This window comes from Ochotona princeps, chromosome 23 (assembly GCF_030435755.1).
Source record: "Ochotona princeps isolate mOchPri1 chromosome 23, mOchPri1.hap1, whole genome shotgun sequence".
Lineage (NCBI taxonomy): Eukaryota > Metazoa > Chordata > Mammalia > Lagomorpha > Ochotonidae > Ochotona > Ochotona princeps.
The window spans coordinates 23,533,037-23,550,429 of record NC_080854.1 but is presented as its reverse complement, the minus strand read 5'-3'; the positions used below and the strand labels follow the sequence as shown (position 1 = coordinate 23,550,429).

At 41.6% G+C, this 17,393-nt stretch overlaps 1 protein-coding gene across 1 annotated transcript in view; it reads right to left on the bottom strand.

Moving 5' to 3' along the window:
* LOC101517391 (A disintegrin and metalloproteinase with thrombospondin motifs 12) overlaps window positions 1-17,393 on the bottom strand; it is a 212,970-nt gene that overhangs the window by 76,345 nt on the left and 119,232 nt on the right. The window contains exons 6-9 of the mRNA XM_058679999.1: window positions 11,546-11,670; window positions 8,370-8,519; window positions 2,009-2,152; window positions 1,359-1,503 (exon numbers count right to left, since the gene is read on the bottom strand). Of these exons, the coding sequence (XP_058535982.1) occupies window positions 1,359-1,503; window positions 2,009-2,152; window positions 8,370-8,519; window positions 11,546-11,670 (564 nt within the window). The remainder of the gene's footprint in view (window positions 1-1,358; window positions 1,504-2,008; window positions 2,153-8,369; window positions 8,520-11,545; window positions 11,671-17,393) is intronic.

Below are 17,393 nucleotides of genomic sequence, written 5' to 3'. Positions count from 1 at the left end.
AAAAGAGATAAAAAAGTGAAATAGTGATGAAATTTACTTACATAATCACAGTATCAGCTTAGAATGGGGGTTGAACCAATATTTGATAAGGCCAGATAGTAAGACAGCATGAAGCTTGAGAAACCTCTTTTGATGCATTTTTAGAGGATTTAAACTTTATTGCAAGGGAATGAAGAAGCTGTGAAATTCAATCAGATTTTAACTTCTCAAACTCACTTTGGCATCATTTTGAGGAAAGAGTCATGGCCAAAAGGAAGTGGTAAGATTTCAAGAAAGAGACCGGTGTGGAATCACTGCATCATATAAGGACAAATATATTTAGAGACATTTAGGAGGCAAATTGGAATTATGCCAGTCAGAAATGAGGGGTGAGGGATTGATGCACCAATCTTCTTGTCTTCAATAAGCTTTGCTGATCCTTTCTAAGCACAGTTATTTACCTCCTACTCCATGTTCTTCCAATACATGTCTTTGGCATTTATTTCAAGGTATTGCTCTTTCCATATCTGTGTCCTCCACCAGAAGTTCCTTCATGAGTTTCATGAGGCCACATCTGTGTCTTACTGATTTTGGAGTACTCATCCCTTTCATCACATTCAGTGCATAACACAGAATCTAGCTGAAATTCCAAAGACTCATCTTGTTAGTCCACATGTATTAAACTTGACACTGTACACTAAGAGCAATGAGTTCAGAGAACAAAGTCCAGATCACAAAGGAGTGTCACACATGGAACTGTGACCTTCGCCCTGTGGTCAAGCGGAACCTTAAGAGCAGACGTGTGGCTACATTTGTGAGTGTTTTCTACTTTGCATGGGATAGAGCTAATGTAGGAGACAACTACAATGGCAAAGCAAGGTGATGAGAGACAAGTCAAGATAGGACCAGTGACAATGCAACAGGACAGGGCCTCAAACAATCTAGAAGGTACAATGTCATGGTGATTTATCTTCTGGAGACAAATGCACTGGGAATGAATCTCACACTCAGCTTAACCTCTGGTGGTACTATGCAATCAGTGGGAAAACCAGAAAAGGGGTAACTTCAGGAGTTAAACTGGCTGCCATGGAGTCTTTAGCTGTCATTCTGAATCCTTGAAAATCACTATGAAGCTGGCTTAACAACTACCCAGTTGTCAATGATTTCAGGTTCCGCAGACCTTAGAGAAAGCCAGATCAAAAACTAAATGACCTCCACTTGACCATTCTGCCTCAGAGACACTTGGCCACATCGTGAAGCTTGGACTTCCTTGTCTTGATCTTCAGATTTCCAAATATGCCCCCTTGCCGCTCTCGTTAACATGTTGGAGATAATTCTGGCACATATGCAGTCAAGGCACCAAGGTGCTCATCACTTACTTCTACTTCCTGGCAGAAGGTAGCATTGGGTCCATACTGCAGCTGACATTGATGGTGGACATCGTAGATCACTCCGGGAGCAATGACATTGGATGTCAAGCCCTTCCCTTGGGGGACATCATCAAGACAGAATCCCCAGCCTCGGCTGAAATGTTAATAAAAATAAGAACAATTTCTGTAACAACTGCCTTCCGTCTTTCAGTCAACAGAAATGTCCATCCCTCTAGTTTATTCTTTGTCATTCAAGGAAACTCTGCTGTCACCAGGCAGAAGACTCTCTGGCAAATATAGGCAGTGAAAAAATTAGAAAGTCATCCTTTTACCCTCAGCAGGATTTGTCTGATGATCTGTCAGTCTGGGTTTTCCTGCCACTCACCAAGGACTTGATTCACAACCCATAGAACATAGAACATCATAGAACATCATAGAACATCATCCTGAGGCAGGAGCAATCAGAAGGGATGGACAGGTGGCTCACCTGACTGTGGCCAGAGAGCACAGTCCATCTCCACCACAGGATCAGAAAGCACCTGTGAAATACACCCCTATGATGTCACCCTGGGTGCGGCCTTTTACAGGCATCAGCTCCTAGGTGTCAAACACACCCCAACACCTACCATCAGGAGCTACACAGATGCACTCTCACTTACTCCAAGAAGCGGGTGATATACTCCTTGCTGCATCTGGACCAGATCATAGGGGCAGAATCGTACTGGAGTTGGCGGGTCATGATGTAGGGATGTTTGTCCACAGGCTCACAGTCGTTATCTTTCCCATCATGCTGGATGCCGAAGCTGGCAAAGAGACAAAACATAGCTTTTCCAAGGTGATAACAACCCACGGGGAGCAACTGTGCATGAAGTGAGGCTTTGGAGGTGAGATAGAAATAGTTAAATTTTTAAACTATAAAGCACCAGGAATGGTGTAGGGAGCTACATGATTTATTCAAGAATTCCTGCTTGGGGCCTGGCACAGTAGTGTAGTAGCTAAAGTTCTTGCCTTGCATGGACCAGGAACCCATACGTTCAGTGGTTCATATCCCAGCTGCTCCACTTCTCTTCTAGCTCTGTGCTTACAGCCTGGAAAAATAATATAGGATGGCCCTAAAAGCTTTGGGACGCTGCACTGTGTGAGAGGCCTGGAAGAAGCTCCTAGTTCCCGGCTTTGGGTCGGCTCAGCTCCAGCCATCATGGCTACTTGGGGAGTGAACCAACAGATGAAAGATCTTTCTCTTTTCTCCTCTCTGTGACTTTGACTTTCCAATAAAATTAAATAAATCTTAAAATCAGAAAAAGAATTTCTGTTTGGCAAAAAGTTAAAAACAGTCAATTTGGCTTTCTGTGCATCTAGAGTCAGGTTGCTAAATCCTCCCCTATGACATCTGCTTTCCCCTGCTTCAGTAACCACAACACAGACACACATACACACACACACACACGTGTGTGCACAAATCTCCCTTCTCATGATGTGAGGGACACAGCTGGAATTCAGAGAGTGAGGAACTGCAGCTGCCTCTCTTTCCTCTCATAGAAAATGAAGTAGTGTCATAGTGTTAGGATGAGGTCTGGGTAAAGTTAGAAAACCATTTAGCAAGGTGCCTGGTGCAGGATAAAGATTCAGAAATAACAGAACGGATCAAGTTGTTGCTTGGGTCATCATCTAGCTTATTTGACTGTGAAGAGGAAGCTGAGGCTTCACCAGCAGTCCAATCATACAGTCCCTTAGTGGCAAAATCAGGCCTTATACCAGATCTTTTCTCCTAACTCAATGCTCTCATCTGGGTGTATCCTTGTCTGCCCCAGGAATACATGGCAACAGCCTTTGAAGGGCCCCAGAGAGTTTAAGCATGCACCAGCACAGAGCCTGGGAATGAGGTCAGCTCAGACACTGTAAGCTATGTCCTCAGGAGGCCTTCTGAAGATTCCCCACAGGACTCTCGCCACAGGGATCTGTGAACAGACACTGCCAACCTGGAGACACTGACTCAGATCTGAGCCTAGGAGAGTTATGAGCTCAGTCCCTCTGAAAGTGAGGCTCACAGCCAGCTCCGATGAACTCTCTCGAGCAACATCAGGAGCTCTCAGGAGAACAGGCTGCAGGGGATGTAAGGATTTTCTGCAATTTTTATACATTATACTTTTACTGACATATTCAAATCACATTCCACATAAATACAAAACTCACAAAGGAGTCAGAGAATGAAGCTACGAAGCTCTTACCTCCCACCCATGGCCATGACAGGTCTTCCAGGGCTGCTGGAAATCCAGTGCTACATAACTTATGAACTCCATCACCAGTGCACCTGCTCACCTGTCAGTAAAAACCCTAAACCATATCAAGCTTCTAAAGACTTGTATAATTGGCAGACTTCGAAGTAGTGGTTGTTCCAACATACCAAGCTATACAGCTGGGTCCTGTGAGAGGCTTCAGTCCCACCACACATCAGTCCTCCCCCAAGCAGTATCATTCCATCAGAGTCACAATGCATCAACGTATGTTCCCCACTGGCTCTATCACTTCTCTGCACTCTAATCTTGTCAGAGAACAGCAGTGCTATTTAACAATGTCCCTCTGGCTTCTGTCAGTCTCCAAGGACCAGGGGCACTAACGCTAGGGAAGGATAAGGCGCCTGGAATAGATACTGGCTCCAGGAGGCTATTTTCTAGCCTAGGGCATGTCGTCTGAAGAGCAGTTACTGCCTTGCTCAATTAGCAAGTCTTTGTTGTTTCCATTCCTTTGAGTTTGCTAGATAACAGACCTGAAGTAGAAAGTGAAGTACTTGCCTGGGTCTCAGGGTATCACTTGGTGGGATATACACATCCATTGCCTCTTACTACTCATTTTACATATAATGGACTCAACAGAGAAGAAAAGTCAGGAATATATGTGTGGGCTTTTCAAGGCACTCAGGAATGCCAAGTTTGCATAAACTAAAAGCAAAGTTTTATAAACAAAATGTACTAAGATCTATAAAGGTGAAGGTATTGGGTGGATACTGCCTTGAATGCGTTAAAAGGATGTATCAAAAAACTTATGGGAAAAAAAATCCATGCCTAGTTCTCTCACACACCCATTTTTTTTTTCCCCAGAAACTTTTGAAGGCCCTTTATATGCAAGAGTTCCTGGTCATTGCTGGTGTTTAGAGAGTGAACCCATGAATGGGAGTATGCTTGCTCAGTCTTTCATCGAAGATAGATAGATAATAAATAGATAGATAGATAGATAGATAGATAGATAGATAGATAGATAGAAGAAAGAAAGAAATTACAAATGTCTAGGAGTACATGGTAGCTGCCAAAATATTTTCCATATTTCTAATACCAGTTTGTATTCTCACTAGCAGTGTGAGTGACCCAGTGTCTACATTTTTTCCAGCATATGGCATCATCATCCTTTTTGTTGTTGTTGTGTTAATTTAATCATTATCACTGTTATATAGCAACGTCCTTGTGGTTTTAGTTTATATATTCCTATAGCTAACAATGTTGAATATCTTTTAATGTGCTTATGTTACATCTGCATGTCCTTTTTGTTAAAATGTTTCTTCAAGCCTTTTGTTCATTTTCTAACCATGTTGCTAATTTTTTACTGTTGATTTTGAAAGTGGTTTATATATTCCAGATACTAGTCTTTTGTTGACGATATGGCATATTAATTTCCTAGGGCTGCCTTACAAATATCATAAAGTTGGTAGTTCAATATAACAGAAATCCATTCTGTCATAGTTCTAGAATCCAGAAGTTGAAAACAAAAATTTGAGGGATAGTAAATGCATTTTTCATCTATATTCAATTATTCATTTCTAGGTTTTGAAAATATAACTGGATTTTACATAAAGTATTTTGAAAGATTCTTAGGAACATAGAATTAAAAGGCATTTTTTGGTGTAAAAATTTTGAATTCTATACTTCAATTTTTCATAACACATTCTTTTCTATTAACACTTTGAAGATACTTAATATACATAGATTTCTACTGTTCTGCAACAAAATAAATTTATTTTTCATTCTACTTTTGTAAAGATTTATTTATTTTTATTGCAGTCAGATATACAGAAAGGAGGAGAGTTAGAGAGGAAGATCTTCCATCCAATGATTCACTCCCCAAGTGACCACAATGGCCGGTGCTGCTCTGATCCAAAGCCAGGAGCCAGGAACCTCCTCCAGGTCTCCCACATGGGTGCAGGGTCCCAAGGCTTTGGGCCATCCTCGACTGCTTTCCTAGGCCACCAGCAAGGAGCTGGATGGAAAGCGGGGCAGCCAGGACTAGAACCAGTGCCCATAACGGATCCCAGCGTGTTCAAGGTAGCTGCTAGGCTACCGGACCAGGCTCCATTCTATTTTCTACTATCATTTCAAAGTGTCATCATATGTTTAAATCGCATCTTATAAACTCTCTGTGTATATGTGGGGGGCATAACGTGTGTGTGTCTTTATGTGTGTCTGTTCCATTGGATTTTTTTTACAACTATCATGATGGAATATACAAATGATGATAGCTTTTTTTCCTCCTCTCCAATCTATGTCTTTTGTTTCCTTTTTTGAGTATCATTACAATGCCTGAAATATTTAGAATCATATTGAGTAAGAGGTAAATGTAGATCTCCTTGCTTCATTCCTGATCTAAAAACGAACATTACATGCACCGTTAAATATAATTTAGTTGTGGCTATTTTAAATGTTATTTGTTACATTGAAGAAATTTGAGATTCTTTCTCATGAATGTATACCAAATTTTGTCAAATAATTCATAGATTATCGATTGACAAAATTCTGTGATTTCTTTAGCCTGTCACTATGGTGGCTTATACCTCACATTTTCAAATACTGAACCAGGCTTGTCTTGAATTACTGGAATAAATCCCAGTCATTGTGCCTAATGCTATTTGCTCAAAGCTTGTCAAATTTTTGTATCTATAGTAATGAAAAATACTGTTCTTTAGTTTCTACTTTGCATCTGGTTTTGGTCTGATATTAGTACCAGGTAAATAACGACTTCATAAATTTAAAAAATGTCCCCTCCTCTTCTACCTTTCAAGTGTATGATTCTGGATGGTGGGCAGGTCTTTTAGCTTTTGAAAAATATATTGTGCCACTTTCTTTGGACCATCATAGATTCTAAAAGGAAATGTACTGTCATTCAAATATTTCTTTCTTATAGATGAGGTGTCATTTCTCACTAAATTCAAGATTTTGTGTTGAAATATCAGAAGTTTAATTATAAAAGTTTTGACATGGATTTTCCTTGGGTTTAACCTCTTTGATATTTCTTTCATGTTCTGAACCAAATTTGAGCATTTTTAGCCATTTTGTCCTTACGTACTTTTTCAATTCCCTTTTCCTCCTGTCCTTCTGAAATTGTGATAATAAAATGTAAGAGATTATAATCACATGGGTCCTGGAAACTCTTCTTTTTTCTGATGTTATTGTGTCTTCTCTTTAAATATTAAAAGTCCTATCACTCTGTTTTCCAGTTCCCTGCTTTTTTTTTTTTTTTTTTTTTTTTTTTGTCTTTGAAAAAGGAAAGAAAAAGCTCAAGTTGGGAGCTAAGACGTCAATGCAGATTTGTGCCATGGGAGACGGGACCCAGTTAATTGACCCACCACTGAGGCTTCCAGAGATGCTTTAACGTGCAACTGAGGTCAGGACTGAGAACCAAACCTAAGTTCTTCACCGCTGAATGCAGGAATCTCAATCACGAGGATAAACAGCAACATTCCAGCCTTTTCAAGGTTAGCATCCCACTGCATTTCCCCCAATTCTCATTCATTATTTAGTTACAAATAATTTATTCACTTTCTATATCTCTGAGTTTTTGTGAACTAAGGACATCAGAATACATCACGTTTATCTCCATCCCCTTTTGTGAGTGTATAATCAGTTCCCTAAGAAATTGTCTCGTTTAGCCCATTCATTTCACCTTTGAAGAAACCAGTGTAGAGAGGCAAAGTGACTTACCCAAGGTGTTAACATGATTCAATGGAAATGTCAGAGCATGCTATCACTTTCTCCAATTTCAAGGCAGTGCTCCAGCTTTGCAATGTAAATAATGCCATTTTGAATAGCACAAATGTTATATATTTTAAAAAAGAAGAACTAGGGAGTGAAACCAGACCAAACAATCAGGTTAGGAACCATCCACACTCTAGGTTTCTTCCCAGGTATTCTGCCTCTCTAGCTGTGCCCTCAGAGTGGGCTAGTGTTTTTCTTCCTTCCTTACAAGGAGAAGGGCTGGGTAGGCAGACATCTGACAGGCAGGGAGCATGCTTAAGCTCCTTACCTGGCCCCCACCTAAGACCTCAGTTATCCTGTGTATTTATGCTTAGCTCTGCATTTAAGATTAGCAAATAAACTGACAAACTAAATTGAAAATAAGCTAACTCTGGTACTTGGTAAATTCAGAATTCTCATTATACCTTCACAGAAATCTGCCTTCCAGCAATTCATCTCATCAGATAATACATTTTTTTTTTTTTGGGCGATAAACTAGACATTCTGTTAACTGCTGTTTGTTTGATGGTCTTTCAAGCTTATAGCAATTCTCAATTTCTTATTTATTCAATGTTCTTCTGTAACACATGGAAATAAAATGGGGCTGATGAATCTATGACACAAGGTTGCTATGATTCATCAGCGCAGTGAAAAGCAATGTTTTGTGTCTTCTGTGTGATCCTGGCATTTTATAAGAACTAAGTGCAGGGTATTCCTGAGTTTAAATCTGAGTTAGTTTCTCTCTTCACACCTGCCCACCTCGTTCTAACAGATAGGGTGTTAGTGGTTTCCTCTTGTGTTACGTGCGGCCTCAAGGGGTCAAGGCAGCTGAGCTAGGATTCAGTGCACTGTGTGACTACACCTGCTTTACAGATGAACAAGTGAAGGTCTAGGAGGGTTGCATCTCAAGCATGAAAAGAAGCTGCAGCTCCGTCTCCCCAGCTGAAGGTGCTCTCTGTTCCTTCTCACGACATCAAAGCACATACAGGGTAGACAGATCTCTACCTCCTTAGCCCCTTACCTGTGCCCAAGTTCATGGGCGATGGTGAAAGCCAGGGGCAGTCCAGAGTCTTCATTGATGTTACAGCTGCGATGAGGCTGGCACATCCCCGACAGGTGGGACAGACCCAGAGTTTCACAGGGATGATTGGCACCAACACAGATGTCTTTTCTGCAAGCAGAAAGCAGATATACTTAAGTGCTTGAGGAAACCTCTGGAAAAAAAGAAAAATCTGGAAGAAATCGGAGTATAAATTCACATTAGTCTTTAAAGTATGCTTTAAAATATGCAAAGTCTATATGACTATATGGAGCAATTTTAACTTACCAAGATTAATCTGACTTTACCTTTTGATTATGGAACTTCAATAGCATTTTAAAGTGTGGAAAAATATGGCAAATGTTTTATTTTGAGTTGCCTTCACTCTTGATCTCAAATTATATGATTTGGCTAACAAGAGAAGATTTTCTTCAAAAATTACATGTAATTTGAGGGACCAGGCTTGTATCATAACAGGTAAAAACCACTGTCTGCAATCCCATGTGGACACTGCTTCATGCCACATCTGCTCCATCTCCAACCCAGGTCTCTGATAGTGGCCTAGAGAGCAGCAGAAGACGGCCCCAAGTGTTCAGGATCACATGGGAGACCTGGAAGGATCTCTTGGTCCCTTTACCTGACCCAGAATTGTCCATTGCAGCCATCTAGAGAGGAAACCACAGATAGAAGAGCTTCTCTCTCTCTCTGTGCATATGCGTGCACGTGTGTGTGTATGTCTTTAACCCTGATTTTCAAATAAGTTTAGTCAAAGCATCTAATGTGAATTTTTAAATAGACAAACAATTATCAAGGATTTGTTCTTTTGAATATAAAAATATAAATATGACTATAAATAAATGTAAAAATGAAGCTCTCTTTTTGGTATTTCTGAGGTCCATGCTCAAAATTCATCTGAGAACTTTTTCTCATTCATGAAAATGACAACTGGTCATCCAGAGGCTAAATCAACTGTCTACCCAGCCCCATTTCACTAACAACACTGCATGTGGAAGGCGCAGGAGCACGCACATGTGCGCACACATCACACACGTCCATTCCCTGACCTCTTGCTTCCTCTTTACATCATGATTCTCTACGAAGAAGAAAGGACAGACCTTCCGGCTTTCAGAAAAATGCTAGTAACACCTTATAAATATAATGTTCCCTTGTCCTGATGGCATCCTCTCGGGCACCAACAAGAATGCTGAAAGAGCCACTGATGAGTCATTTGGTCTTCAGTACAAGAGCTGCTTTCTGAGAGTGCAGCACAAATGTCAGTGAAGCTCTGAAGACCGGGGAGATGCAAACCTCACCACATGCAAAACTCAGGGGGCTTCAGTGGGTACCATTTCCTGTCCTTTGTGCCCGCTGGGCCACGAAGAAGAGCCTGGTGGTAACAGGTGGAGCAATGAGAGAGAAGACAGCAGGCTCAACACATTCATTCCTTTCCTCCTTGCTCCTACTTGCATTTTTTGTTGGTTGTTTGCAGTGGGGTGGGAACTGGGGCAGTGGTGAAGGATGTAGTCTATCTTGCCCTTCGTTCCTTTTTAGGGGGCATTTGACATCATCTGGAGGCAGTTCCGGTCATCTCCACTAGGAGAAAAGTGTAACTAGTCTCTAGGAGCAGAGATGAGGATCATACCACACAGCACAGGACAATGCCTCACAACAATTATCTGGGCCAAAGTATCCACTGAGTTGAAATTGAGAACTCTGGAGCCTGAGATGACCTCCATGGCCCAGGAAGGCCGTTGTTATGTGTTGTCCTTGTGGAGGACAGACTATCCCAGAATAGCTTGGTTAGGTCACCAGTCCCACTGATGGGATCATCCCAGAGCAGAGAATGTCTTGGGGAATGAAAAGTAGTAGTCGGCAGGGGTGTGTGTGTGTTTATATAGAGGCATTGAAATAACTGCCTGCAACCCTCACATCTTACTCTGCACTGCTGATTCCAGTCCCTGCCCCTCCACTTCTCACCCAGCTTCCTGCTCAATACACTCTCTGAACCTCATAAGGAGCCCAGGGAGAGCTTGCTTTTTCCTATAGTAATATAAGCCTGTCTTCTAGATTAAAATAGTGTGTGGTACATAGTAGGTGCTCAATGAATATTTATTGAATGATTGAGCAGAGTTTTCAAAGAGTTTAATCAGAAAATTCACTGGCTTTTCATTGCTATGACCCTTGTGGTTCTGTTTAGCACCACAGGATTTATCTCTGATCAGAATGAAATCATATTCTCCCGGGGACAGAAGGCAGAACATGTTATCCAGCACTGTCTGCTCAGGGTACGAGACGCTTACTACATCCTGTGCTCAGCATCAGTCAAGGAGGGGTTAGAACAGGGTGTCTTTCTGTAGTATAGCTACAGAGCATGAATCAGAGAATTTATGATAAAATATCAGAAATTCCACCATTTAAAAGACAATAATCTTTTTGAATTTTTGTTTTTTATTTTATAATTCCATCAGTTCTGGGATTTCCTTATCCCCTCCCCAAGTCCCACCTCATCCACAACTGATTTTCCCTATATTTTTACGATATATAGTCCTTCATAAGCAGTCATAAGCCCATCATTCTGCTATTTAAGTGTATCCTGACATTTTGGGCATGGGCAAGGGCGTAGAGTCCAGCATCTTATTGTCAAGAAATATTTAGCAGTTTTATTGGGAATCCATCTTTCATTTGAAAGTAGAGATGCATACTAAAGTGTATTTTCTCATCTGGATGAGATAGTCTCTATTACACAGTTACTATACATTCCCTTAAATGAAAAGCCATAAAACAAAATCAACAACAAGAATCAAGTGAAAAGATTTACAATGCCATGAAGTTAAATAACATGCTCCTGAATGACCAATGCATGGCAAGTCTTTGATGAATCTTTATAAAGCTGCATGGGGAAGCTGGTTTTAAAGATGAGGTCATCATTAGGAAAGGAAAAACGCAGTTTATACACAAGAAGAACATGGGCTTTATCAAGTCAGCAAGTTTATTAACCTGTCTGTGTGCCTAGTATGGGAGCCGGGAGCTGACTAGAAAGATCATAGACCTTTGGACATGACCAAGCACAGGACAGAGCAGTAATACTCAGCCAGCTTTTAAGGCACCAGCCCTCCCTCCCCTGCTGGCCCTGGGCTTCCCCCATGATCTTGGGGTACCTGGTAAGCAGGACGGCCACATCATGGTGCACAGGGCTGATGTCACTCTTAGTATTGATGCTTTTCTGCCACTTGCAGAAACTGGTTAGTGTCTTCTCAGCATCGTGCACTATTTTCAATCCTTCCTGGAGAAAAAATAAAAGAGGATGAAATAGGTCTAGGTGAGTGTCCTGGGTTCAGGGCATTCGTTATGAGTGTCCATTCGTATCCAGGAGAGATGGGCTCAGTGTGAGCCAGACATGTGGCCATGCAGAGGACACTACTGTCCACACTGTGATTCTTTTCCTCTAATGAAATTAGAAAGGAGAACTCTAGGATGATGGAGAACAAGCAGCCCTTGAAGAGAAATTAAAATTAAATTAGGGGAAACTAATAGCTGTTTGAAGATGTTTGAACTGTTTGAACTTGCTAGTGACTTTATGAATTGCAACCCAACACACCTATGGGTTGAAAGCAGGGGGTGACATAATCTCTTTGAGCATCTGACCTGGCAAGATAACTGATCAACTGACAACAATCTGGAAGCTGTAGTAGACGCGCCCAGCCTGTGTGCTTTCAAGGCCTACACAGCCCCTGGATCATCTACAAGGCTCACAGTTCCCAGGGAGCATGAGTGGGGGGAAGAGATTGCTCCAAATAAACTTGAGGAGCATTGGCCAAATAGGGGTGAAGGAAAAGGGGCTAATAAAATCTTTTCTTAAAAGATTTATTTATTTCTATTGGAAAAGCAGATATACAGAGAGGAAGATCTTCTGTCCAATGATCCACTCCCCAAGTGACTGCAACACCCAGAGCTATGCCAATCTGAAGCCAGGAACCAGGAAACTCCTCCAGGTCTCCCATTTGGGAGCAGGGTGCCAAGGCTTTGGGCCATCCTTGACTGCTTTCCCAGGCCACAAGCAGGGATCTGGATGGAAAGTGGGACAGCCAGAACTAGAACTTCAGCAATAGAGAATCTTGGTGCGCTCAAGGTGAGGACTTTAACTGCTAAGCTAAGGCACCAGGCCTGGGCTAATAAACTCTTAAGAGAGACCTGTTATCTTCACATTTCTAAAGGAGAAATTCCTTCCCTTTGCCCCATTGCTTTGAGACCACACATACAGCTCTCCGAGCTGCACGCTTACAGAAGGATTTGAACCTCTAATGGCCCGCCTTCATCCTGATCATTTTCACTGGCATGAGTTCAACAGCTTCAGGGCAGCCCTTACAACACATTGTAGGGTACTTTCCTGCTGTTCTGGATTTTGTGGTCTGCCCTATACCAAATAAGGCCCCAGTGCTTCCTGTGTACCAAGGGGCATTCCTGCTTTTCTCCACTCACGCTGATGAACTACCAAAGACCACCTGCCCCTCACAAACCACAGAGAGGTGACTCCTCGGGCATGCACGCTCACAAACAGCTGAGTATACAGACCTTCAAGAGACATCAGATGGCCCAGTTCCATAATCACCATCATTGTATCACCCAGCAGGACAAAACACACAGGAAGAGGAGGCATTCTGGAGGATGAATAGGCACGAAGAAGCCAGTCTCTTTTCCATTTGCTTCAGCTAAAGACTCCTAACCTGTCCCAGATGACAGCAAGGAGTTGCCACTCACCATCAAGGACTGGCCAGCAGGTATAAATTAGGAAAGAGGCAGAGAGACAAAAAGTGAAAGAAATGGAAGAGACAAGGATACAGGAAGGGAGGGGAAGAAGGAAGGAAAGCGAGAAACTCTCTTTAATCCTTTATTATGTGCCTGATACAGATGGTAGCACATTTCATTTAACATTTATTTAGCATTTTTAAAAGAATTGTTATTTTCAAATTATAATAAGAGCAAAACCTCAGGGAAGTGAATGACACACGCTGACTCAGTTCACAAAAGTCACCCTTTCGGAGCTTAGGTCTCTTTTGATCCATCATTTCTTTTTTTTTTTTTTTTTTTTTTTTTTTTAAAGATTTATTCATTTTATTACAGCCAGATATATATACAGAGGAGAGACAGAGAGGAAGATCTTCCGTCCGATGATTCACTCCCCAAGTGAGCCGCAACGGGCCGATGCGCGCCGATCCGATGCCGGGAACCTGGAACCTCTTCCGGGTCTCCCACGCGGGTGCAGTGTCCCAATGCATTGGGCTGTCCTCAACTGCCTTCCCAGGCCACAAGCAGGGAGCTGGATGGGAAGTGGAGCCGCCGGGACCAGAACCGGCGCCCATATGGGATCCCAGGGCTTTCAAGGCGAGGACTTTAGCCGCTAGGCCACGCCGCCGGGCCCGATCCATCATTTCTTGATCTGGCTTTGGGGAGAGGCCTCCAAGACACATTCATTAACTTAACACTATCATTTACAGTTAACTAATAACATTGCAATTTACACTTATTGTAAACAAATGAATTGCTTAAGTCTAAGTTATCAAAATATACATAGAACTTATATCCTGAAAATCAGAAAAATGCTGATGAAATAAGTCAAAGGACCTATATAAATGGAAAGAAAGATTGTATTTGTGAATTCAAAGATTCAACACAGCCAAAAGGCCTTTTCTTGCAAAACTAACCAATAAATTTCTAACAATTCTTACCAAAATTTTAGCAAGTTCTTCTGCGGACACACCTAACTCAAACAAGCAGAAGCCATGACCAACAGGCAAGAGCAAATTTAAGCAGGAAGAAACTGTTTGGGTGACAGACTCCAGACTATCCAGCTTCCTACATGTCTGATTTCTGATGAAGTTCTACATAATAATACTAAATCCACATTTCATGTTGTTAGCACGTTGAAGCCTAAAAAAAATCTTCCATATATTCCACTTCTGTTGATTTTTCAAACAACCATGTGAAACAGTTACAGGATCGATGCTGAACCCTGGCTGTCGAGCAGATGGCTTACCCTGGTGATTAGGAGTGATTACCGCTAGTTTCCAAGTGGCAAAGGACACTGAGCATCTGGACCGTAAGATTTCTGACTTACCGAGATTCACACTTGAACAGATATATTCAACCATATTATTAAGAATAATTCTGCATGGCTGTAACTGGTCACATCAATAGTCTGACCTGGTAGTGTTGCTTTACATATTTAGTCCTTTTACATGTCTTCCTTTATAAGTACCCCGAGACTCCCTCTTAACTCCCTACTTTGCTGTAGTGAATGGGCAGGTATTCAAGCACTAATGATACTTAGTGCCTGAAAACTTATCAAAATCTATAGCTCCTAGAATATGTAGCAATGTTCCAAACACCTAGCTGGGGCTACTTATGAATGACAGTATTCATTAAACAAAGACAGTCTCTTCTAAAGATAGCTGGGTGAAGAAAGATCTCACCAGCTCTCAGCCAAATTCTCCTGAAGGTAAAAGTCACACTCTGTTCATTAGGCTACCAAGGTCAGGGAGGAATGTCAAAGAGAACTCTGTGCTATCTATTAAAATTTTAAAAGGCCTTCGAAAGACTTTTCTCATCTCACATCACGGTGCTACTACGCCTGTCTCTAATATCTTTCCCTAACAACTTATGCTTTGTTGTGTGCAAAACACTAGGAAGCAGAGCCAACATGACAAACTCACTTCTGGTTCCAAGAAATAAATACTGCTTGTGCTCTAAGAGTTAGTGGGTGTCAGTCCTGGTTGTGGATGAGAAACTGGCATCTCCTTTAGCCTACGGCTCTCTCCTTGATCATTGTGATTTATATCAATTACATTTGTCCTGGAGCATCCTAAGTAATTATTTGATTTGCTCCTTTTTCACCCTGCAACTCAGTCTTCATTGATCAGACTTGTAACTTTCCAGTCATTACACAATGAAGTTCAAGGGTAAACAGTCTGATTCCACAGCAATGCAAATTCTCCATTTCTGTGTTTTAAGAAAGGAGCTGCCAATAGCAAATGGAACCAGCCCAGAATACAAGCTGATTTCACCTCAAACAAAATGAAGCGTGCATTTTAACAAACACCCATAAAAATAGGCATATAATGTAAACCAAAACACAAGAGTTTGCATTACTTTTATCATAGAATAACAACGGTCTATAAGCAGTGTTACGGCATAGTGCATTTAGCTGCTGATAACCAAGCTGACTTCTTGTGTCAGAGTACCAATGTAAGTCCTTTCTGCTCTGCTTCTGATCTAGCTCCATGTAACACAAAGAGAACACAACAGGATTGAACTCAATTAGTTGTACTCCCCCATCACTTCCGTGGGTTACTCAGAATTCCAGGCTCCTGGCTTAATCTTAGTCATCTTTTTCTCTCCATGATTCTCCCTTCCTATCACTCTGCCTAGGTAAGTATTAAAGGAAAAAAAAAAGAAAACAATGGTCTGATCACAGTCAATACAACCGGTTGGTAGAATATCCTTCTCACTCTTGCCAGGTTGATGCTTGTTTGCCCATGGCTCAGTCCCTTTGCCAAGTCCAGCCTCCAGGAAGGTCTTTGTTCATTTGCAATCACATCATGTTAAAATCACTTACATTAGCACTCACCCAAATTACCACACATACTTCAACATACCAACCTGCCCTTTTTACCTTCCTTTATTTAGGATGATGCTTCTTTCTAGATAGGTTGGCACCCCTTCTAAATCCTCATTTAAGCTCCATTCTAACATTATGCCTCAAATTGAGTTTCTTCAGGCAGCCTTCCCTAATCTTCAGACTAAATGAGGTTTCTGCAATCCCTCTTGGGCACACTTGGTTCACAGTACTTGTTGTACTAGGCTGAAATAATCAAACTGTGTACCTGTTTTCTTCCTAGCTCATCTAGAACAAGGATTGGAATTATTCTCTTCAACTCAGACACCACCTGTAGCCTGCAAAACTGAAGACAACACTCCTTCCGTAAGGAAATGAAGAATGCATCTGTTAAGTCAGGAAGATGTGAGGGATGAGAGTTGAAAGGCTTCCTGTTTAGTCAGTAAAGAGCAAGATCTTCTACTGATTAAAGGGGAGCAAGGAAAGGAATTAAGTTGGAGGATAAAGCAGAAAATCCACACTAATAATTCCCATGTCTGAGACAGGAAATTTGGGAGACAATTTTCCATGGTTCTCATGTTTCTGTACATGATCAGAATAGATACTGATGGGTTTTGTTCCATATTATTCTTTAAGGATTTTGTATAGGAAACAGCCTTTTGGATAGAGAAGAATCTGCAGCGAAGAGGGCAGACACATTTGTGTCCATATTAACGGAAATAGTCCCATCTGGGGCAAGAGTCAAGCAGGTCTGCCTTTTACAGCACTAGAGTTTCCTTATCTAGCAGGTACTCAGGATGGCCACCACAGTGAGCACAGCACTTAACCTAGGTTGCCTGCAACACTCCTGCATGACTCATAATGACAAAAGGGACAGATACAGACAAGAAGCTCATGCCATAAGTTGCACTGTGAAAAGTAAGGTCCTTTGTGATCCAGGATCTGCATATCTTCTGATAACTTTTCATGTATGGATGTATGACAAATAGAATCAAATCCCTGACTGTCCCTAGGTCCAAAAGAGAATGGAGAACAGAAGATGAGACAGAAATGAAAACCACATCAAGGTTGGACAGTGAAATACATGGGCCAGGTCTGTATGGATGCTATTTTCTGGCAGTAGGTCTGACTGTTGGCAGAGAGGAAGGAGCTGAAAATCAAGCAGACCTCAACAGAGGAGTTCTTTCTTTAGTCCCATTTTCCTACAAGAGCAATTCTAGAAAAACTTAAAGAATAGCCACTGATGAGAAAAAACATATTTTATGGGGACAGACCAGACTGGGCAGGGCTGCAACACCTGAGCGCCGCATGTGGACTAGATCAGGGAAAAGCCAGGCTGGGCTGATTATTCCTACCGGTTCTAGCATAAATTGAAGTGGGTGAAGGTTGTTTGG